The sequence below is a fragment of the Bubalus bubalis genome, chromosome 24 (assembly GCF_019923935.1).
Source record: "Bubalus bubalis isolate 160015118507 breed Murrah chromosome 24, NDDB_SH_1, whole genome shotgun sequence".
In the NCBI taxonomy this organism is placed as follows: domain Eukaryota; kingdom Metazoa; phylum Chordata; class Mammalia; order Artiodactyla; family Bovidae; genus Bubalus; species Bubalus bubalis.
Genome location: NC_059180.1, coordinates 41,900,291 through 41,923,726, shown reverse-complemented (window position 1 = coordinate 41,923,726; position 23,436 = coordinate 41,900,291). Strand labels below are relative to the sequence as shown.

At 53.3% G+C, this 23,436-nt stretch overlaps 1 protein-coding gene across 4 annotated transcripts; it reads left to right on the top strand.

Annotated features, from left to right (window-relative positions):
* The first annotated feature begins 3,149 nt into the window (after positions 1-3,149).
* FAM234A (family with sequence similarity 234 member A) lies at positions 3,150-23,203 on the top strand. 4 transcript variants are annotated; one of them, XM_006049955.4, is made up of 12 exons: positions 3,150-3,280; positions 14,914-15,211; positions 18,865-18,984; positions 19,179-19,370; positions 20,091-20,221; positions 20,415-20,547; positions 20,691-20,820; positions 21,122-21,262; positions 21,472-21,547; positions 21,651-21,806; positions 22,079-22,181; positions 22,271-23,203. In XM_006049955.4, the coding sequence occupies exons 2-12, from the start codon at positions 14,947-14,949 to the stop codon at positions 22,480-22,482; spliced, it is 1,659 nt and encodes a 552-aa protein (XP_006050017.3). In that variant the 5' UTR covers positions 3,150-3,280; positions 14,914-14,946; the 3' UTR covers positions 22,483-23,203. The 4 variants fall into 4 exon arrangements, with proteins under 4 accessions (XP_006050017.3, XP_006050018.3, XP_025130603.3 ...); XM_006049956.4 differs by lacking the exon at positions 3,150-3,280 and adding an exon at positions 8,238-8,486; XM_025274818.3 differs by lacking the exons at positions 3,150-3,280; positions 21,122-21,262 and having other exon boundaries at positions 14,754-15,211.
* The last annotated feature ends 233 nt before the right edge of the window (positions 23,204-23,436 follow it).

Here is a 23,436-nt window from a genome sequence, read left to right as displayed (position 1 = left end):
TTAGAAAGTTAATGGCATTTATTGCTTTAAAAGATTAAAGAAGAAAAACCACATAATCACCTTAAGAGATGCAGAAAAAAAAAGCCAGTTAATAAAATTCACTACACATTGATGATGTTGACAAAGAATAAATCAATTGACCTGAGAAAGAAATGAAAAACTTTATTCAAGTCAATTTGAGGATTATAGCCCAGGAAGTGCATCTCATAAAACTCTGAGAACTGTTAGAAGTCAAGGAAGAGTTATATAAATTTTTTGAGACAGAAGGATCTTCATCAATGACATATTATTGACAATTTACATGGTAACCAGATCTAAGTGTCATCATGGCAGGTCATGTGGCCCTATACAAGATCAAGAAAGAATGTTATCTTTTAAGGAGTTATCTTGTTGGTGCTGGGAGAATGGTGCTCTTTATGGTTGAACTGGTATTCCATGAAGGGGAAGGTTGGTCCATGTATAACACAGATACACAATGCACAGTATGTGGGAAGAGGGGGCCAAAGGGCAGACAAGAATTTTTCATGTTTAAATTTTTCTTGTCTTGTCATAAATATTAATTTTATTTCACAATGGTATTAGGAAATCAGGAATAGAAGAAAACATTTCTAACCTGTTTTAAAAAAGAAAAATTAAAAAAAAAAAGAAAAATTAGTCGCTCAATCGTGTCCAACTCTTTGTGACCCCATGGACTCTAGCCTGCCACGCTCCTCTGTCCATGGGATTCTCCAGGCAAGAATACTGGAGTGGGTAGCCATTGCCTTCCCCAGGGGAGAAGCCCAAACCTGTTAAAGAATATCTAAAAAAAAAAATTGTTTGAATTTTCTCAGAATATAATCATAGCATCTGAACAAAGACCATTTTCTTTCTTCTCCTTTTGAAAGGTTGTTGTTGAATCACGAGAATACACCGGGATTCTTGGCCCCCGGAGGAGAAGACTTCAATCCGGGGCCAGAGACGAGGCTTGATCGCTCAGAGCTTTTGTGTAATAAAGTTTTATTAAAGTATAAAGGAGCTAGAGAAAGCTTCTGACATAGGCATCAGAAGGGGGCAGAAAGAGTACCCGCTTGCTAGTGTTAACAGTGAGGTTATATAATCCAAAGAATGTCTGGAGGTTGTAAAGACCTCATCAGACCTACTCCCATAATTTACATTTTAAGATAACAGAAGGTTGAATCCAAAGACTGTCCTCAGGCAGGATACATTATTGTTATATAATCCTAAGGAATGTGGAGAAAGAAAAAAAGTTTGTCCTTTCTTCCTCCTTGCGAATTCCAGACCCCTCTCTCCTTGGGGACCCCTAGACTCCCTATCAACCTGCCTAGGAACTGACTCTCTCACTTTTATCCTTAACTCTTTAGTCTCTTTATTGTAACTGCTGTCATGTGGCCCCAGCACACCGGAATACATACTGATCCCAGAAAGAAGCTATGAGCAAATAAGACTTCTCTCCATTTCCCAGTGCTCCAAAAAAAGCCCTAGTCCCCTGAGACTCTTCACATACTTAAAAGAATTGCGTCAGGGCTAAGTCACTTCAGTAGTGTCCAACTCTTTGCAACCCTATAAACTGTAGCCCGCCAGGCTCCTCTGTCCATGGGATTCTCCAGGCAAGAATACTAGAGTGGGTTGCCATTCCCTTCTCCAGAGGATCCTCCACACCCAGGGATGGAACCTGGGTTTCCTGCATTGCAGTCAGATTCTTTTACCATCTGAGCCACCAGAGAAGCCTGGTGGAGAATTAGGTCTGTAGTTATTTGTCTAGTTAATTGCTGTGATTCAAAAATATAATAACTTGCCTTATCTCTCTGAGAGGGTCAAGTAGTTACAGCCTGGCTTGGGTGCCCGGGTACTGAGGAGAAAGGCTGGTTATCTTGATCCAAGTGTTTACATTTCAAGGATAGTGAGGTCCAGGAGTCTTAAAAGTCTAGACCTAGGAGCCTGGGGCTGCCTGGGTCCAGAGAGATTCATCTACATACTAAAGGACTCAAATCTGCAGGGGATCCAGATCCCCTCTCTGAACAGATAGAAGTGATTTTTCTGAACCTCTCAACTGTGTAGCATGTGGCCACTCAAAAAAGACAAATTTCCATCAGTTCTCAGTGGGCTGGGTGGACATGGGGGAGGCCTGTGGAGGGTGTTTCATATTTACTGTTATTGTGGGGTAATTGGAGAAGGCAATGGCAACCCACTCCAGTACTCTTGCCTGGAAAATCCCATGGACGGAGGAGCCTGGTAGGCTGCAGTCCATGGGGTCGCTAGGAGTCGGACACGACTGAGCGACTTCACTTTCACTTTTCACTTTCATGCATTGGAGAAGGAAATGGCAACCCACTCCAGTGTTCTTGCCTGGAGAACCAGGGACCAGGGAGCCTGGTGGGCTGCCGTCTATGGGGTCGCACAGAGTTGGACACGACTAAAGCGACTTAGCAGTGGGGTAATTAATAAAAAACCTAATTTAATGCATTGTGTAAGCATTAGGACAAAGTTAATAACGCTTAATATTAAAAACCCAACAGAAACCCATGCATATATAGATTTTTTAAAAATATGGCAAAGAATAAAAAAAAAAGACAATAAAAAATATGGCAAGTGCCATTGCACACTGCTGGGGGAAAGAGGGACTAATTCAATAAATGGTACTAGGAGTGTTGGTTATCCAAATAGGCAAAAAATTAAGTTACCTATTTAGCCCATACTAAAGCTATTCCAAACTGAATTAAGGACTTAAATGTTAAAATCAAAACTTTAAAATGTGAGGGAGTAACTTGGGGTAGGAAGGATTATTTACACAAGACAAAGAAGGCACTTATCATAAAAGACTGGCACTTTTTATATTGAAATAGATCCATAAAGTGAAAAGACAAGGCGCAAAACGAGATACGTAACGACGTAAGCAACCGACAAGAATTTAACATTCCTGAGCGCTAGGAAACAGTACGAAAACACACCCCACTGAGAAGAAAACTGGACCAACGACCAGAATAGGCACTTCCGGAAAAGGAAGCGTCGGCCAACACACGGAAAAGCTACGAAAGAGGCTCAACGCGCCGACAACCGCGGAACCGCAGCAGAGCAGCCAAAGCCCCAAGTGCAACTCGCCCGGAGGACCCACACCGCCTTCGGCGTTGCTGGGCAAGCATGCGGCCGCAAGGCGGGTCCGGACCTGGGGCGCTTCCGCCTGGCCCACCCCACCCGAGCGGAAGTGACGCCAGAGGCGGGCCCGAGCGGCCTGCGGCGGCGCGGCAGCAGCTCCGGCAGCCTCGCGAGGGCGCGGCGGCAGGTGAGTAGCGCGTCCTCGTCCTCCTCGCGCGTGCGCGCCGCGGGGCTAGCGCGGTCCGCCTCCTCCCTGCCCGCAGCTTGTGTCCGCGCCGCCGCGGGGTCCCAGGAGACCCCAGCCCCCAGGGCCCGATCGTGCTCGCGCCCAGCGCCCGGCATTGGGATCCGCGCTTGTCCGCGCCGCCCGGTGGGTGGAGGCGCTCTGAGCAGATCCGACTCCCGCAGCCCGGGCTTCAGTTCAGCCGCGCTTTTCCCCCAGGACAGGATTAACTTCCACCCCTCGTTAGCTGCTCGGGAGGCGAGCCAGCCATTGCTTCATGGGTTGCCTGGGAGTAATCTTAAAATATGCTAAGACACGATATCCGTGAGCTGCCGCTACCCACAGTCAGAGATCCACGTCCTGTTACTAGGACAGCGCCTGTCAGACGACCGGCCCGGTAACCAAAGCTTAGCTGACAGTTACTTATCTATGGGGTGATCACTCTCTGCAGCCGGTCTTCTAAGCAAAAGCAAGGCAGAGTTGAAAAGGAGGAAGAATGCTGTCGTCTGTGAGACTTCAGCTCCCCCTTGAACTGACTGCCTGGGAACTGACAGGCAAATCCTTGCAACCCTGTAATTTCAGCCGAGGAGCTTGTGCGATGGGCTTGCCTCCTCCTAGGCTGCAGATTGCCTGGAGAATTCCATGGACAGAGGAGCCTGCCAGGCTACAGTCCATGAGCAAAGAGCAGGACACGACTGAGCGACTCACTCACTCAGGCTGCTGATGTCCTGAGCCTCACGCAGACCTCTCCCCTCCTCTCTTGCACTTTGTGAGCCTGCAGTCACAGCAGCTCAAGGGAACTCAAAAAGTGCCGGGGCGAGGTGGCGGGGGGCGGTGAGGCATGGTTGTCTGTGCTGAGGATTTAGCACTTACCAAGAAATTCCTGTTCTCAAGGAGCTTCAGTTCTATGGGAAGATACAGATAGTAAGTACAATAAGTTAGCTGAATTAGGAGCAGGAAAGGGTGAAATGAAAATGGCCCTGTTAACAACCAAGTGGAGATTTGCCTGGGCATTTTACCAGTTCTCTGAGCCCCTGTTGCACTGGTTCCAGTGCTTTCGGCTTCGAGTGTCAAGCATCTATTAAAACTAGTTCAACCTCTGGAGGGACTCCACTGCCTTTCATTTAGGAATGTCCAGGGGACCAGAAACAGATGGGGCCAGCAGCTTAAATGAGACCATCAGGATCTGATCATGGCACATGGGGTCTCACTAGTATCACCTCATATAACTCTTTAATCTGTTTATGTGTTGGCTTTCTTCTCAGGTTCCTGACTCTGTCCTACCTGCTTGTATTAGTTATCTGCTGCTCTGTAACAAATCAGCACAAAGTGTAATGGATTAAAACATCAAACATTTATTATCAGTTTCTGTGGGTCAGGAATTCATGAGTGACTGAAGTGATTATGCTTCAAGGACTCTCATGGGGTTGCAACCAAGGTACTGGGTGGGACACACAGTCCTCTAATGTCTTGATTGGGACTGGAGGTTCTGACTCCAGGATAGCGTGCTCACTCAAGCCCTTGGTGCCTTCTGGGCTGTTGGTTGGAGTCCTAATATCCTAGCTTGGGGGGCTTTTGCACAGGGCCCATGGCCTCCTCACCTCAGAGCAGGACGTCAGAGAGGAGAGGATGGTGAAGCCACCACACCTTTATGAACTTGTTTTGCAGTTTTGCTGGTTCTCCCGCCACATTCTATCCGCTAACATCACTAAGCACAAAAGACTTCACCTTTTTATTTTTTAAAAAAACAATATGACCAGGGTATATTGGATATGCCTAGAATGTATCCAGTGGGTCTCTATCATATCTAGGAAGCCCCGGTCTAAGCAGAATTTTGGCTGGTTCTGGGTAGTCATAATGGGAAGGAAAGTGTTATAGGGAAGTTTTAAGGGGCATAGTAGGCATTTATTTATTTACTTACTTATTGGCTGTGCTGGGTCTTTATTGTGGCATTCGGGCTTGGTTGCTCTCCAGCATGTGGGATCTTAGTTCCTCTGCCAGGGGTCGAACCCACGTCTCCTCCATTGAAAGGCAAATTCTTAACCACTGGACTGCCAGAAAGGTCCTCAAAGACTTCACCTTGAAGGAAGGCACATCAAAGAGCTTGTGAACTTATTTTAAAACCACTTCTATGGGAAGAGTGCCTCTGTAATTCCGGTTGGATCCTAACCCCTGTTAGCTAACTAACCCCTGTTAGCTAACTGATAGCGATGGCACCCCACTCCAGTACTCTTGCCTGGAAAATCCCAGGGACGGAGGAGCCTAGAAGGCTGCAGTCCATGGGGTCGCGAAGAGTCGGACACGACTGAGCGACTTCACTTTCACATTTCACTTTCATGCATTGGAGAAGGAAATGGCAACCCACTCCAGTGTTCTTGCCTGGAGAATCCCAGGGACAGGGAAGCCTGGTGGGCTGCCGTCTGTGGGGTCACACAGAGTCGGACACGACTGAAGTGACTTAGCAGCAGCAGCAGCTAACCCTAGACAAGGAGCTCTCCTCAGAGTTACCAGAACCACAGTCAGCTTGTGGAAAAGTGCATTTACCCAGAGAAAATCCAGGTGCTCTTATAGAAAGAAGGAGTAGATGTCAGGTAGTCAAACTGACCCCAACATCTGATACATGCTGTATATTTTAAAGGAGGTTTTAAAAGTCACGTGCTCCTGCACAGTGTATACTTCAAAATAAACTGTTAATAAATGCATTTATGAAAAAGCCCACAAAAAGAAACACAACAGCAACAAAAAATGCATTTATGAATTACTCTTCGAAGAAAAGCTGACAAGCAGAGCATAGGAAGAATTGGACATTTATTGACAGGTGAACGTGTGTGTTTATTTTATGCCATGCACTATGCTTTATCCTGGGAAAACAAAGGCCACAAAGAAGGGATACCCTCTGAAGTTTCTGCCATCCGGGGCAGGTCTCACCAGTGGCTCAGTGAGTAAGGAGCAGTGGTGGGTGCGGAGGAGGTGGTCTGGTTTGAGTGGACGTTTAAGGCCTTACGACTGAGGGAACAGTTGCTCGGTGTAGGGTTTGGGGAGAGATGACACTACAGGTTGGCAAAAGCCAGGTGGTGAAAAGACCTGCAGGCAAATTGTGAAGGGTTGGTCAAGAGTTTCAAGCAGGGGAATGACATAATCAGATGTTTTAGAAAGATGTCTCTTGCAGCATGAAGGCAGGTTTTTTTTGTTTGTTTTTTAATCAAGATTTGAGATGGCTACAGAAATCCAAGTGAGAAATTATCAAAGTATGACCTAAAGTAGTTGCTGTTGGTAGGAGAAGCTAATTCAAGAGGTAAGTCAGAAACTACAGGGTTTGTTGGTTGTTTCGAAATGTACCGGATACCTCGCTCAAAATCAGTCTTTATAAAACCCGCAAACGTAGTGAATTTTGTTCCCTCTCTCACTGTGTTAAATCCTTCATGGAATTTGGATATGGTGTCCGAAAAGAAGAAGAACACTGATTCCTAAATGAATAACCAGGAAGCAGATGTTGAGAGATCAAATGGCATGTCTCCACAATCGGAGCAACTTTTTAAAAAACTGGAGGTGGGGCATGGTGGAGAAGAGTGCTGGTCTGTAGACGGAAACGGTTGGCTCTGTTAGAAATCACTGAACTGGGTGAGAGGAAGGATGGGGCTAGTGCTCTCTGCGTTCACGAATATCTAAACGTTTGTGTTTAACTTTAAAACTTTTAAAGCTAAACACAAAAGCTTTTAAAAAATAAGTAAATTCAAGTGAGGACGAGGACCAACTTATAGGATTGATGAAAGGTGATCAAATAAGAGTTATTCTTTATCTTCTTAAAAGCTCTGCCTTCCCTAATGTGAGGACAAGAAGAAACACTGGTTTGTGGGGGAATCAGAGGAAATTCGGAGAAGGCAATGGCAACCCACTCCAGTACTCTTGCCTGGAAAATCCCATGGATGGAGGAGCCTGGAAGGCTGCGGTCCATGGGGTCGCGAAGAATTGGACACAACTGAGCAACTTCACTTTCACTTTTCACTTTCATGCATTGGAGAAGGAAATGGCAACCCACTCCAGTGTTCTTGCCTGGAGAATCCCAGGGATGGCAGGGCCTGGTGGGCTGCCGTCTATGGGGTCACACTGAATTGGACACGACTGAAGCGACTTAGCAGCAGGGGAAATTAAATCTGCCTTAGAACTCAGGTAAAAGGCTTCTTCCATGTGATTTTATGGATAAATCTGCAAAACCTTGTTCTGTGTAATAGTCGCTCATCTGAAATACAGGTGGCTAGTCCTTCTTAGCTCACTCTTAGGCAGTGTTCCAGCCACCCTCACCCGCTCTGACAGGTGTGGTCTTGATCTTGTGAAGGAAAAGGATTGTGCTGAGGTCTGGTCCCTAAACACTGACCTGCCCGTGAAACACTTGTCTTTATCCGGGAACCGTGAATGATCTTAAAATTTGACCTCATTTGAAAGATGATGAAGGGCATCTTCTTTGTCTTGAGATTATTTGCTTAGTGACAAGAGGAAATAGTTGTTCGGCTGTAAACAACTGAACACTGAAGTGGGCATTGTCTGACTTCTGCTTTGCTCAGCCCAAAACCCAGTTTGCCCAGTTGGGTTCTGTGGGCGTCTCTCACATGCATGCCTCTGGTTGAATGCTGTCGGAGCAGCCCTGATGTAAAGACATTCCTAGGCCGCTTGTGTATGTCACAGCTGGCTTTGGGGACAAGCGTTGGGGCACTTGTACGTAAGGTGGATTCATGATTACAGGTCAGGAGGTCTGAGCACCAAGACAAGCTCTTGAGTGAAGCTTTCTCCCCACGTAACTGACACTTACCCAGTGTCTGCCGTGTGTTTGGCACCGGAGAGTCTGCCTGCCCTAAAATAGCTCCCGGTCAGTGGCTGTGGGAGGAGTATCATGGACGCTTTGAAAGAAAAAGGCCGAGTTCTCTGGTGGAAGGTGGCCTGCCCGGTCCATGGGGCTTGCGCAGAGCTTCCTGAGGTTTGACGCGGTCCAGCCGAGGCTCGGAGGATTGAGAGGGCCCTCCTGGCAGGGGACCCAGCCCCACAGAAGACTTGAAAACCAGCCCCCTTACTGGTCAGGTCACAGCACGGCCAAGTGAGCAAAGGCAGTGGATACACGATTAGATGCTGTATGTTCCGTCCTTTATGATTCCTGCGCCTTTGAAGTATAAGCCCGGTGAGTGTGAGTTAGGGGGAGAGATCCCCGTGGAGAGAAGTCTGCTCCCCCCTCACCCCCACCGTAAGAGTCTTGCTGGACCTGATCAATCCTCGATTAAACCTTTTCCTGGTTTAATCCAGTGACAAAATCCTTTTGGTTTCTCTCACTAACTGGTGAAGCTAAAATAGTGAGGTTAATCTATAGTCAGAGTTTTTCCTGAGTGTTCCCTGCATGTTTTTCATGTTTTCTAATTCGCAGTTACCCTTGATTAAAATAATATCTGCTTTGTGAGGCTGTCACCCTAGTAAGGTCAAGTAACAGAAGCAGCTATTCCTGCATGAGTGGGGGAAGGCGGTCTGTGTCTCCACCAGGACTTCTGGGCAAATAACAGCGGTGCCTCCTTCCTTCTTCCCTCACAAAACAGACTGTGCTTCCATGTTCTGAAAATTCTCAGCTAAAACCAGAGTTAAGATTTTAAGGCAGGCAGTTTAAACAAAAATTTACTTACTTGAAGCCAATTTTTAAAAATATGCAAACAGCCTTTCTGTTTGAAGTGCTTAATTTTCAACGTCTGACCTCTTTGATTCGTAGTCTGAAAATTCCTTTAAAAGAATGCTGTGGGGACTCCCCTGCTGGCCCCAGTGGCTAAGAATCTGTCTTGCAATGCAGGGCACACGGGTTCAATCCCTGGTTGGGGAACTAAGATCCCACTAGCCTCTCTGCACAACCAAAAAAAAAAGGAATGCTGTAAATTTGAACATTTTAAAATTGGGCAGGGGGTGGGGATGGGGGACACGTTTCTTATTAAACTCCTCTAAAATGATCTCTCCTAAAAAAAGTTACCAAATTTTAGTTTAAAAAGTTAAGCCCCTGCTTTCATAATTCCTGTAGAATTGTCAGGTCTTTGTCGGGGCAGTTCTCCCTTGTTAGACTCTTTGTTAGCCTTGTTAGACTCTGTGCTTTCACTATGCATCAAACAAAGTTAGGGTGAAGCTTTTTTATTTTTGATTTTTCTGTTGTCTCTGACTCAGTAAACTCTTCTCAGAGAAAGAACTCTTGGAGGAAAAGGAGTTATTTCTTTTCTCCAAATACTGCATCTTCTTGCCCCTCCAAATGTTAACTCTTGCTGGGTGTTCTGTCCTCCCTGCTGGGCGGGTGCGCAGATTTGGCCTTGAGCAGACACACCCAGGGAAGCTGGGTGAGGCTTCTTAGTGCTGGGGGCGGTGGCGGGGCTGCGGTTTTAAAAGCCTCACACAGTGATTGCGTGTTTATCTCAAGCAGGTGATTCTTAGACTCATACCTTTTACCTTAATGGATATCATCTCCATGCATTTTCTTTCTTACCTCTCACTTTTCCCTTCATTTCTTTTTTCTGTTGGTTTACTTTCGTAGTTATTTGGGAAGCTCAGAAGCCTCAGGAGAAAAAAAACCCAGTGACCGAAAATCCTGTGAATCAGCTTGATTTCTGTTGTTAAGTCCCAGAGCAGCTTAGAAATGACAGAAAAGGACAGGGCTGCAAATGAGGTCAGGATTCAAATCGCCGAGCCTCAGGGCCTTGCCCTTTATTATCTTTGCTTTCTCTGTTGTATCCCAACAGCTGTTATTTGAGGTGAAACTGAAAGTCACTCAGCCGTGTCTGACTCTTTGCGCCCCCATGGACTATACAGTCCATGGGATACTCCAGGCCAGAATACTGGAGTGGGTAGCCTTTACCTTCTCCAGAATCTTCCCAACCCCGGGATCAAACCCAGGTCTCCCACATTGCAGGTGGATTCTTTACCAGCTGAGCCACCAGGGAAGCCCAAGAATACTGGAGTGGGTAGGCTATCTCCTCTCCAGTGGATCTTCCCGACCCAGGAATTGAACCGGGATCTCCTGCATTGCAGGCGGATTCTTTACCAGCTGAGCTATCAGGGAAGCCCCATTTGAGGTGAAAGCGGCTTCATTCCTTCGGTGTCCGTGTGCCCAGCGTGGGCTGTGCTTTCCTTCAGTATCTGTTGCCCTGATGCTGATGAGGATGCTTACACAAGGCTCCCACGTTGAGTTTTGCTGATGTAGAAAATATGCATTCCATGCCCAGGCTGGCCTGTCTTTCCAGTGGCCCTGTTACTGAGAGCCCATCGGTGGGGGGCTGTGGGTCTTTCCTCTGTTGGCAGGTGAGGGCTAATTAATCAACACACCTGGGTTTGGGCTTCGTTCCGGGGTTAGGGTTGCAGAGGCTTCATTGCGGTATTAGAGGCAAAAGACCTGTTAAGTTTCTCTTATTCCCCCTTTGTGTGGAATTGAACCAGAGCAGCTGCGATCTGAAAGAGACTGGAAAAAAGCCTGGGGTTCACTGACTGACTGATCCGGCTCTGGGGAGACTTTGGGCACTGTACTCTGCATCTGCCAGGCTCAGGGGTTGGGCTGACACCCTGAGCCACTCTCAGCGCCTTCAGTTGTGAGCGGTGCTGTGGGCACCCAGGCCAGGTCCAGGTGTGCCCTTGGCTTTGCGGACCCTGGAGCCCCGCCACGCCCTCACGGGCTCCCTTCCTGCCCAGGCAGGCCCTTCGTGACCTCAGGCACCTGTGCTGTCTTCTTCAGGTACTCGCTGTACGTGAGCAGCAGAAAACCAGAGGGATGTTCTCCCCATGGTGGGGAGGGAAGTGATTGCCGTGGGGGGCCTGCAGAAAGGCGGTGATTGGTTTGAAACAGGCGGGGGGATGTTGGCTGTTCTCAGAGGTCTTTGCAGAAACTCCACTGTGGTTGATGTTCTGCCAAGAACAAGCAGAACAAAGCACAAACAGTTCTCTGACTCTGGAGCAGAAGCCTGGAGATCAGGCAGCTCCAGGGCGGCGCCAGTCCTGCTGGAGCTCTGACCCCCCTCTCTTTATTATTTTTTAAACTGTGTACTTGGAACTAATTATAGGCTCACAAGATGTTACAGAAAGCTCACAGAGCTGGCCCCGGCCGCTGGTGACGTCCAGCGTGGCGTTGGAGGTGCTGTGGGGCAGACCCGCCTCCCCGCCGCCAGCCTCCGCATGCGCTCCCTCGTCCTCAGACAGGACGGGGGTGGCAGGCAGCGCGGTAGGCGTGTGGACCCCCCACCCGACAGGAGAGCCCCGCCTGGCCCCTAGGGACCCAGGAAGGAGGAGGAGTCCAGGGAGTGGTTTAGAGTCTTTCCCCAGTCTTCCCTCTGTGCATGGTTTGTTTCCAGGTGAATCAAGTCTTGTTACTTGGTAAGGTTTCTCTCCTAAGAACACAAACCTTCCCCAGGAAGGAGCACAGTATCCTTCACCTGTTTGTTACAAAGTATCTTTAACTTGGAACTCTGTTAATGATTAAAAGGAAAAAAGTTATTCAGAGTAACTAGAGTGAGCTCTTGACTCAGGGAGGTGCCTGGTGTTCTGGCTCCTAAGGGGGATAGGCAGCAGGGCGGAGGGCCAGCGCTGCTCGGGCCTCCAGCCAGAGACACCCCCGCCCCGCCCCAGCACACTGTTACCTCACAGGAGCTGAAAGGGCTCTCGAAGACGCTGCAAGGTAGAGCTCAGTATTTCACTTTCCAGAGTGGTTTACTACTGGCCCCAGTATCAAAATGCCGTGCGTGCAGGCTCTGCCCGAGGTGAGGGCGGTGGCCTTTGGCCTTGCTTGGGGCCTGCGTGGTGCACAGCAGGATGGAGAGCCTGTGCTTTCGCCAGGCTAGTCTGTCCGTACGCCTGCATTGCTGTCTCCAGACTCCTCCAGGGCCCTGGTAGGAAGGTGCAGGGCTGGAAATGGGGCCAGCCAAGGGGCTGGGCGGTCCACAGTGGATGCACAACTGGAGGGGTGACCAGCTTGCCCCAGGAGCATCCCACTGAGAGAGCCCAAGGCAGAGCATGGTGCCGGCGCCGACTGCCCCCAACTGTGGGCCCGAAGAGCCCCGGCCACCTCGGGTCCCTGGTGCCCACCGATTTCTGAGTTTGGCTCTCTGGCTCCCCTCCATTCTGGCACTGTCTGCGTGACTTAGCCACTGAACCATGCAAACAACAACCTCTTTCCAACAAATTCTCTTTCTACCAATATTAGCTGCGGTATTTTGGCAAATGGGAACCTTGGGTGGTGTAGCGAGGTCGGACGGGTACCTTGGACGGGACACCAGAGAGCCCACACCTGTCATGGGCCGCAGCTCTAGGGGCAGGCGGTAGCCTCCTGAACACGGTTTTTCATTAATGGTCTTTAGACGCTGGGAAGGCTTACGTGTAAGAGAGGGATTAGATGTGACTCCACAGCACAGAATCTGGGCCGGGAGCTGGTCACGGGAGGCAGATTTCAGCTCGCAATACCGCAGATTCCCAGCAACCAGGCCTGTGCGTCCCCGCCGTCTGCAGGCCCCACACCATTTCTGTGCCACCGCCCGCAGGACAGCAGTGTGCTCGGTGTCATCTAACACTTTCCTTTAGTCAACTCACTTTTTCTGGGTTTAATACACTTGACGAGAACTGCCCGCGGGGTCGGGGACACAGAGCTTGAGAGGGGGCCGCATCCCAAGTCCTCATGGCTGGGGGGGCCGGGCACAGCACCCGCACCCTGACTCCCAAAGCTCTGCTGCTGCTCCGGATACCAAAGCGGGGCTGAAAATGCCCAGCACTTGGCAAAAGAGGTAAACCTCCCAGCATGAGGGCGCCCGTTCCAAACGCCGGTGCTGACGACCTGTCTGTGAGCTGGCTTCCCAGGCCCGCTCTCCTGGCGCCCCCTCCTCCCCTGCAGTCAGATTCTGGGCTGAGAGGAGGCCCTGGTCACGAGCCTTGCTCCATTTCCTGTGTCCGGCTCATTTCCTTGACAGGCTCACTTTTTCACAATGTGAAAACTCCTGTCTCAACATTGAGGAGAAGGCACAGACATCTGTTTTTTTCAGTTGTGGTAATGTACACGTAACATGGAGCTTACTATCAGTGACATTTAGTACATGCATGAGGTCTGCAGCCATCACAGGACAAAGCAACGCCCGATAGCAGTCGCCTCCCCCGCCCCTGGCACTCACTCACCTACTTTCTGCCTCAAGGGAGCTGCCTGTTCTGGACACACTGAAATGAAGCCATCTCACCAAGTGAGTGTTCACAGCTGTGCGATACTCCGTCACGTGGGCAGACCCGTGCTACTTACCCACCGCCTGTAGAGAGACACTGGGGTTGTTCGAACCATGAAGCTCTGAGCGTCTGTGTGCAGGGGCTCTGGGTCTCCTGGGGGGCGCCCGGGAGTGGCGCTGCTGGGTCAGACTGTGGCCCCATGGCTGACCGTCCGAGGAACCGCCAGGCCACCTCCACGGCAGCTGCCGCAATGCCCGCGCCCTCAGCCGCACACGACTGTTTACCCAGGGTCCCCACCTCCTCCTCCACGCTTACATTTTTTCAGTTTATTACTAAAGCCGCTCTAGTGGGTATATACACAGGTTTTTATTATATAAATAGAGAAAAGCCATTAAAGGGAGAAAGTAAAAAGTTTATACAGGGAATCGGCGCTCTCTGTGGCCTCTTCCTGATTCCCTGACCCACCCCGTGGGAGCCCATCACACCGTCCTGGTTTTAACCTCCAGCAGGGCCTCCCTTTCGGGAAGATGAGGATTTCACCCACTCAGACCCTGTGATCCCCCGCGTCCTCTCAATGTGATCTGTGCCCATCAGGACACTGGTTTGGCTGTTTAAAAAGGATCAGAATGACAAATACCTGGCCTTCCACAAGACAGAAGTGTGGGACTTCCCTGGTGGTCCAGCAGTTTATCTCCACCGCAGGGGGCTTTGGTTCGATCCCTGGCAGGGGAACTGAGATCCCACGTGCCGACAGGCATGGCCAAAAGCTAAAATAACAGCAGTGTGTTTCCTTCTCATACAACGAAGAGCTCGGGGCTGGTGGTGGTGGTGTGCAGCCGTTAGCGGGTCAGAAGGGTCTCCCCCGTGTTTTCCGAGCCAGCCTCCCCGGGTTGCCTCCCTGCCCATGCCTGGTGCACTTGGCGAGGGGCAGGAAGGAGGGAGGTGGCCCGCACCCTCATTTCCAGCAGCAATCAGCTTGCCGTGCTGTGGGTCAGAAGCTGAACCTATGCTCTCCGTGCCTTTAGCACGCTAAGCCTCAGCCTCCTGAACACTGTTCCCTTTTGCAGAGATGGACGCAGGCCCCAGCAGATCTCGCCCAACACCCAGGTCACACTGTGAATAAGCGCAGCCCCTCCCTGGGGTCTGGCCCTCTCTCGGGGCAGGCAGGAGGCCAGTCAGAGGTGACTCAGTTCATGGTTAATGTTTAACGTGTGCTTTGCTGTAGTCTCGCCTGGCTGGCCTACCCAGGTCAGCAGGTGGGAGCCGTGGTGTCTGCGGCCTCTGAGACCACGGCCTCCCAGTTCAGAGCCCTTCTCCAGAGGAGCCGAGATGCTGTCTCCTGGCTGATGGGCCACGGCCACGCCAGCTCCTGACCGCCTCTCCTTCTGTCGCCACTGCAGTGGCCGGGAGGTGAACTCAGGGATGTGCACACGATGACGGACGGCAAGGACTTGGAGGCCGAGATCCACCCGCTCAAGAGCGAGAACAGGAAGGTGCCAGAGAACGCAGGGGGCCCGGCAGGAAAGGAGCCCCGCAAGACGCCGGCCCCACAGACTCGCCTCTCACGCTGCCGGACTGCGGCCTTCTTCCTCTCCCTGTTCGCCTGCCTCCTCGTGGTGTTCGTGGTCTCCTTCATCATCCCGTGTCCAGACCGGCCGGCGTCGCAGGGGGTGTGGAGGATCGATTACAATGCGGCAGGTGTGGGCGGCGGGGGCACCGAGGGACCCCGGTTGCCCTGGAGTCTCAGAAACGGGAGTGCCCTTGGGATGGGGGGGTGGGGTCGGGAAAAGAAAGGGGCCCTTGTGGTTACTTTCCTGACTTAAAAAGATATTAGCAAGAGAGCCCTGGCAGAATAGATGCAGAGAAGGCCGTCCCAAAGGTGAGAATCAGGCTGCTGGTCTGCTGTGGGCCTCCTGCTGGGCTCCAGCCCTCCCTGCCGTCTGGTGCCCACGATTTGGGCCTGCAGCTGAATCTGCTTCCTGGGCATGCCCTTGCCCGCTGGGTGCCGTCCCGTGTCGGGGGCCTGCGTGCTCACAGCCTAGCAGTGCTGCTTTGAACAGACTGGAAGCCCTCTCTGGTGGAATAGGGCTTCCCTCATAGCTCAGTTGGTAAAGAATCCGCCCGCAGTGCGGGAGACCTGGGTTCAAACGCTGGGTTGGGAAGATCCCCTGGAGAAGGGAAAGGCTACCCACTCCAGTATTCTGGCCTGGAGAATTCCAGACTGTATAGGCCGTGAGGTCACAAAGTCGGACACGACTGAGCGACTTTCACTTTCTGGTGGAATGAGGGAAATTTCTTCCATGAGCCCCACTTACAGTCGGTTCTGTTCAGAATTTGGTGCTTAGTTTTGAGAGCGAGCGGTAACATGTGCTTCTGTGTTGGTTTTTGTCAGGTTTACTGAGAGATAATTCATGTATCATTATATCCACCTGTGCTGAGCGCATGACTTGGTGACTTTTAGTCAGCTGAAGGCCTGGCACCTGGGCAGCTGTCTCTGCATCTAGCACTGAGACCGTCCCCTCATTCCTACCCGGCTCCTCGCCGTGGCCTGTCCCCACCAGCGGCTCCTGTCCGCATGCACTTGCCAGTCCTGGACATTTCACATGAGTGAAATCCTGTAAGACGCGTCTTCGCTTCTCTCACATGAGTTCATCCGTGCACTTGCGTGTTCCTTTGTGTGGACAGGGTGTTCATCCACTGACCAGCTAGTGACCATTTGCATCGTTTCAGTTCCTGACTTTCATGAGTAACACTGCTGTGAACATTTGTGTACAAATCATTGTGTGGACGTGTCCCGTTTTTCTTGGGAAGACCGGCAGCAACAGGGTTGTTGAACTTCACACTAAGTCCGGTTTGACCCCGGTCCCTTCCAGGCCTCTGTTTCATGTCCCCACTGGGCAACACTCGTCATGGTCTTTGCCGTGTGGCCTTCCTAGTGGGTGTGAAGTGGTATCTCACTGTGGTTCGTGTTTCCCTGGTGACTGCAACGTTCACGTGAATTATTGGCTGGTCTTACTCCTTCTGTGGTGAGCGTCTATTCATATCTTCCACTCACTTAAAAGTATGATTGTCTTATTATTAACACAACATTGTTAATCAAGTATATGTCAGTCAAAAAATTTTAAGGTTTTTATATTAATATCTTCCAAGTACAAGTCTTCCATCACATATATGATGTGCGAATGTGTGTGACTCATCTGGGGCTTGTCTTTTCATTCTCTTTAGGGTGTCTACTGAAGCACAAAAGTTTTAAATTTCGATGAAACCAAATGTATCCATTTTTTTAGTGTGGATTTATGCTTTTGGTGTCTAAGAACTCTTTGCCTAAGTTAAGGCCATGAAGATTTTCTCCGGGTTTTCCCGTTATAGTTCTCGCTCTGCCATTGAGGTCTGTGATCCACTCTGAAGTTGCCCATGCCCCCACCCCGCCTGCCCAGAGGGCACTCGCGTTTTCAGTCCCTCTGGCAGGAAGCTGCTGCTTTCTGATCTTACTGCGTGTGGTCCCCGGCTGACGCAGGGTGGGCAGCCCAGAGCTCTGGTTATGTGTCTTAAATCAGTGCTTCTCCAATAATGGGGGAGAAGGCAAAGGCATCCCACTCCAGTACTGTTGCCTGGAAAATCCCATGGATGGAGGAGCCTGGTGGGCAGCAGTCCATGGGGTCGCTAAGAGTCAGACACGACTGAACAAATTCACTTTCCACTTTCACGCATTGGAGAAGGAATGGCAACCCACTCCAGTGTTCTTGCCTGGAGAATCCCAGGGACGGAGAAGCCTGGTGGGTTGCAGTCCATGGGCTCGCACAGAGTTGGACACGACTGAATCGACTTAGCAGCAGCAGCAGCAGTTCCAATAATGTGCGCCTTCAGTCTGCTCCCAGAGTCCTGAAATGGGAGCTTTTCACAATTCTATCTCATTTTACCATTATTTTTGGAGGAGAGGGTTTATTTGCCAAGCTCTTCACCACTTAACTCTGAAAGTCTTCTGTCCGGTATTCAGTTTTTATTTTTGTGGTAAAATACATATCACCAAAAAAAATTGCCATTTTAGAGCAAACAGTTGAGTGGCATTCGTTCAGAAGACCGCGTGACCATCATCGCTTTTTCAAAACTTTTGTCACCTCAGAAGTTCTATGGCCGGTGCGGGGCGCCTGTCCACCCGCCTTCCCGCCCAAGCGCTCCCGCTGTCTGTGCTGCTTCGTCTCTGGGGGGGCCTGTGCTTAGCCCCTCACGGGACTGGAGGTGTCTTTTGTGACTGGCTGACGACACTTGAGGCTCGTCCATGCTGCAGCCTGATGCAGAATTTTGCTCTTTTTTTATGAGTGAATAACAATCTGTTTTATGGATGGATCACATTTTGTTTATTCTTTGACCCATGGACACCTGGCTTATTTCCACGTTTTGGCTTTTGTAAATAACGCAGCTGTGAACGTTCCTGTACAAGTGACTACTTGAGTCCCTGCTCTCAGTTATGCTCGCTGTGCACCCAAAGGATGGAAGTGCCGGAGCCCAGGCTAATTCTGTGCTAACTTTCTGAGAAACTGCTGGGCTGTTTTCCACAGCGGCTGCCACATTTTACATCCTCGGGAGCGAAGGACAAGGGCTCCGGACCGGAAACTCCGGTTTTCTTTTATTTTAATAATCGCCATCCTAACAAGTAGGAGATGGTGTCTCCTCACGGTTTTGATGTGCTTCCCTTATTACTAGTGATGTTGAGTGTCTTTCTGTGAGCTTATGGGCTATTTGTACATCTTCTTAGGAGAAACATCTTTTCCAGTCTTTTGCCTGTTTTTGAATTGGGTTGTTTTTGTTGCTGTACACTCTGGATCCTCCTCATCAGGTGCACAGTCTACAGACACTTCATCCCTCTCTGTGGCTCTTTTTTCCCCTCTCCTGACAGTGCCCCCGATCAGGTCCAGTTTGCCTGTTCTTCCCTTTTGTCGCCTGTTTCTTTTGTTGGTTTGCCCCCATGTTTCTTTTTCTAAGAGTTTTATAGTTCTGGCTCTTCAGTTTAGGTCTTTGATCCATTTTGAGAAAATTTTTGTATCCAGGGTGAGGTAAGGGCCGCATTTCATTCCCTTAGATGTCTGATTTTAAAGCATGTAGTTTGTCGTCTGAGTCCTTGAATGGAGGAAGGGTAGCCCCTGTGAGCGTGGACTCCAGATCCCAGGCTAATTAGGGCAGGCCTCGGCCCTGATACAAGGTGCTGCCCAGGTGTCCTTAGCACCTGGTGCCCCTTCTGGACGGCATGGGGTCGCCAGCCCACGGAGGCGGCACTGCCCTGCTTCCCTCCGTGGCCCAGAGCGGGGCACGCCAGGCCTGGCCTGGGAACATGACTCGTGTTTCCTTTCCAGTCGCCTATGACTTTCTGGCCGCAGAAGACGTGAACAAGGACAAGATCCAGGATATTCTCTTTCTTTATAAAAATACCAACAGCAGCCGCAGCAATTCTAGCCTCTCCTGTGCTGATGAAGGTACGTTTTGTTTTTATCCCAAAGCTGAGTACTCCCTGCAGGAGGAGGAGGTGTCCCCTGGCCTGCTCGGGGTTTGGGGGAGGCAGCTGGCGGAAGTCCTGGACACGCCCACATCGCCCCCTCCCTGTCTGACCCCCGGGGCTCGGGGCCAAGGCCTGGGGTCACGCTGCAGCCAGCGGCTGCCCTCCCTCCAGGCTTTTCCTGCCCCTGCACCTTCGTGGCCGCTGTGTCCGGAGCCAGCGGCAGTGTCCTCTGGGAGAGGCCTGTGGCCCAGGACGGGGCCTTCGTGGAGTGCGGCGTCCTGCAGCCCAGGGGCAGCGCGGCGCCCTCTGCCTGCGTCGTCCTTGGCAGGCCCGGCTCTCTCGTCGCTGTGGACACGCTCACAGGTGGGCTGCTCCCTGCAGCGGGCCCCCTGGGCTCGAGGGTCTCAGGGCTACACACTCCTCAGGGGTCAGCTCGCCCTCCCCGGGGGCAGTGAATCTGGACAGGAGGGAAGGCACGGGCTTGGGGGTCGTGAGGAGTCACACTCCATTGTCCTCCCCTCCAGTGCGGCTGCGGGCACCTGGGGCTGGGGCAGCCAGCTGCTGCCCACTCGCGGGGCAGGTGCAGGTGCCAGGCCAGGTCCAGGGGGAGCGGGGTATGCGCAGGTCCAGCTCGAGCCACGAGGCGCTTACACGCCTTAAAGACAATAGGCCCAGGTCCCCTTCCAAGGCCCTGAGGAATCCTGCGCCTTGACGCTAGGGTGGTTCAAGGTGGCACTTGCTTTATAAGCTGTGGTTTTACGGACAGGCAGGAAAATAAAGAGGAAATGATTTAAGAACACGTCTAAATATGGATGTGGGCAGGTTGTACCTGGGTCAGACGCCGTCAGGTCAGCACCTGCAGCCCCCGGGTCCCCACCAGCCTGTACCTTCATTCTTGCCCGGTGCGTGCATGTGTGTGACCCCAGAGAGCAGCGGTGAGCCAGGCCCTGCCTACCTGGGAAGGGGAGGTCCACATCGGCCAACCTGCAAACACGATGCGGGCAAAGGAGGACGCCGTTGACTGTGCCTGCGGGCCACCCAGCAGTCACACACACAGCACTTGGGTCCTATGTTCCGTTTCAGGGAAGACCCTGTGGAGCCAGCCCAGCAGCTTCGGGGGAAATGCGTCCGTCCTGAGCCCTCTGCTCCGCGTGCCCGACCTCGATGCCGACGGGGCCCCAGACCTGCTGGTCCTCATCCAGGAGGAGAACCAGGTACCGCCCCATCCCAGCTGTGCAGCCTCCCCATCAGGGCCTCATTCGGGGCCCTGAGACGGGCAGAGAGCACGCTCCCCACCAGAGCCGCAGGCGCAGCTCTGAGAATGCGCAGGCAGCCCCGCAGCCTCCAGCCTCAGCCCTGGACGCCTTGCCAGCGGCCTGAGCCCCATCTCCTCCGCTTGTGCTGCAGGTCAACGGCTCCATCTACTCGGGTGGCACCGGGCAGCAGGTCAGCCCCCCAGACAGCCTGGGTGTGGATGGGACCAGCGGCTCCATCCTCCATGTCACCAGGGCGGGGGCCCACTACGTCCTCATCCCCTGCGGTACGTGGTGCCCGTGGCCCCAGGATGGCCTCCTCCATGGGCCTGCTGGCACCCGGGCGGAGACAGGTGTGGGGCCGGCTGTGCCTCCAGGGATGCGAGGGCCTCACCTGCTGAGAGGGGACAAGGCTTGTCTATGTTCCCAGGCACCGCCCTTTGTAGCCGCTCCGTGAAGGGCCTGTACGAGAAGGTCAGCAGGAGGGACAGCCCGCTCAAGAGCGACCCCCTCTGGGAGGACATGCTCAGCGCCGCGTCGCACAGGCTGGTTGTGCACAGGTGGGGGGAGCGAGGAGCCGTGGGGCGCACAGGCTGTGTGCAAGGGATCTAGGGTCACCCTGGGCTCAAACTCAGAAACTTGGCGCATAGAAATGGAATAAAAACTGGGAAAAGATGGGTCCCCCTGGGCTCGCTGTTCCCTGCATCCAGCGAGGGTCTTGTTATCCTGAAACTGGAGAAGCAAGAAACGTGAGGCTGCGCCCTGGGAGCCCCACAGGCGCCCTGGGGAGTGGGGGAAGAGGACGAGGAGCATCCCGCCCACCCCTGTGTAGCCCCCATCCCACCCCTCCCACCCCTGCAGCTCGGGGGCCATCCGCTACTTGATGAACGTGCCAGGGAAGGCGGGCGATGACCTGCTTCTCGTGAGCACCAAGGCCTACGTGCTGCTGGACGGGCAGGACCTGACGCCCAGGTGGACTTTTGGGACAACCCAGGTCCTGAGGTATGGGGTCCTTCTGCAGGGAGCCGGGCCCCCCAGCCTGTCCCCCTGTGGAGACCTGGGGACAATGCCACTGCCTGTCACCTGGTGCCACCCTGCTGAGGAGGGCGGTGAGACCCCCCTGATGACAGCAGCCCCTCGCTGGCATGCCCCCATCCCGGGCACCTCCTCACAGAGGCCCTGCATGAGCCCCCTCGTTGTTCTCCTTCCAGAAAACCTGTTCTTGGCTACTACAAACCCGACACCCCAGCCGTGCTTGTCGAGAATGGGACCGGCCCCGACAGACAGGTCAGCGGCACCTCCTCCAGCCTCAGCTCTACTCGCAGCTGGGAGCAGGACCAGGCCCCGCGAGCCGCCCCCAGGGCTGCAACCTGTCCTCTGCCCCCGACAGGTGCTGCTCCTGGACCTTGGCTCCGGGGCTGTCCTATGGAGCCAGGCCCTCCCGGGCCTCCCTGGGGACCCGCCGTCCGCCAGCCTGCCCACCGCAGACCACCGCTCTGCCTTTTTCTTCTGGGGCGTCCACGAGCCGACTGACTCCAACCAGACGGTAGAGTCTTGGGTTCTGGCTGACAGCGTGGGGCAGACCCAGTGGCTGGGGGTGTGCAAGGAGACAGAATCCCCCGGGGCGGGCAGAGACGAGGGGGACTGGGAGGACGGGGGGCAGCAGCTGGAAGACCCCGAGGAGGGTCAGGCAGGGAAGGGGGGCAGGAAGTGGGTGCAGTGCTGGCACTGGCGTTTCCCGGGACCCCAGAGGACACAGCTCCGGGCAGGGCCTCGGTCGTGAGCGTTGGCCTCACCCTCCACCCCGCACTCACACAGGAGCCTGGAGCCGCTGGGCGCCGCCTGTACATGCTCCACCCCACGCTGCCCGGCGTCCTGCTGGAGCTTGACAACGTCTCCGCCCCCATCGTCGCCTTCCAGGGTGAGTGCGCCCCCCGTGGGCCCGGGCCCGCCAGCTGTAGGAGGCCCACGCCGGCCAGCCCCCCCCACCTGATTGCCGTGTCCCCGCAGTGGTTCTGCTGGAGCCGGGCCGCCACGCTGCCTGCATACTCCTGACGGGCCCAGCCAGCCCCAACCCGCCCGGCCTGGTCTCCGTGACCAAACAAAAGGTGCAGGACCTCGTCCTGGCTGGCAGGGTGGTCCACCTGGCCGAGGGTGGCACCGAGAGCGACCAGGCCGTCCGGGACCGGCTCTCCCGCCTGCGGTACCGGAGCGAGGCCTAGACAGGCTGGCCGAGCCCACAGGGAGGAGGCCGCTGCGGTCACACGTCCCGGGACGTCGGTCCATCACTGACTCAGTCTACGTGCTGACTCCTGACCTGGCCACACACTCTGCACGGGTCCTGCCACCCCAGGGACACTCAGGTCCTCACTCAGCCCCCCGTCCGAGCCCCTCGGGGTTTCCCTGGGCAGGGCCCTGGGCCGACAGCAGCTCACCCTTGCCCCTCCACGCCTGGCCAGAGACACAGCCGCCTAAGTCCCCTCCCCCTTCGGTCTGAGCCTCGCCTTCTCTGCACTGTCTCCCGGGGTCACGGCTCCTCAGGGGGTGGTAGGCCACTCCAGACCCCACATGGTTGTGGTGAGTTGCCCGGACAGCCCGTGACAGGGCCACGAGGAACGGGCCTGGCAGGAGGATGTGCCGTGTGCAGCTGTGAGTGCCCTGAGGACCTGCTCCACATACCTGGCTCCACGTGCACCCCTGGACGCACACCAGGGCTCCTTGTCCCTCAGGGGTCCCTGCAGCCCTGACTGTGGCCAGCGGCCCCTCCTTCCTGGTGCTGGGACAACTCCCCACCCCAGTTGGTGTCACCTCTGTGCCTTGTTTGCCCCAGACTTCCTGGTGCTGTGGGGGCTCCGCCGTGACCGGACAAGAGCACGCAGCCTAATGGCCCTGGGCACCTCGGGAAGAAATCAGAGTAAACACTGGTTTTGCACCATCGGGAAAGCCCTGTATGTGCCTGTGTCTCTGCTGAATCGGTGGGAAGTCCGTCTAAAGGGAGGGCGTCCAGCACCCAAACTGGCTGACCAGTTGTGGGGGGCATCCAGCACAGCCTCCAAGTGCGTCTTGGGTCTGCGACCCCACCCTGCTCACCCAGAACAGGGCAGGAGCCTGGCCTGTGGGTGCACTTCCCTCTCTGGGACCTGCGAGGGGTCCCCCAGCCACCCAGCAGGAGCAAC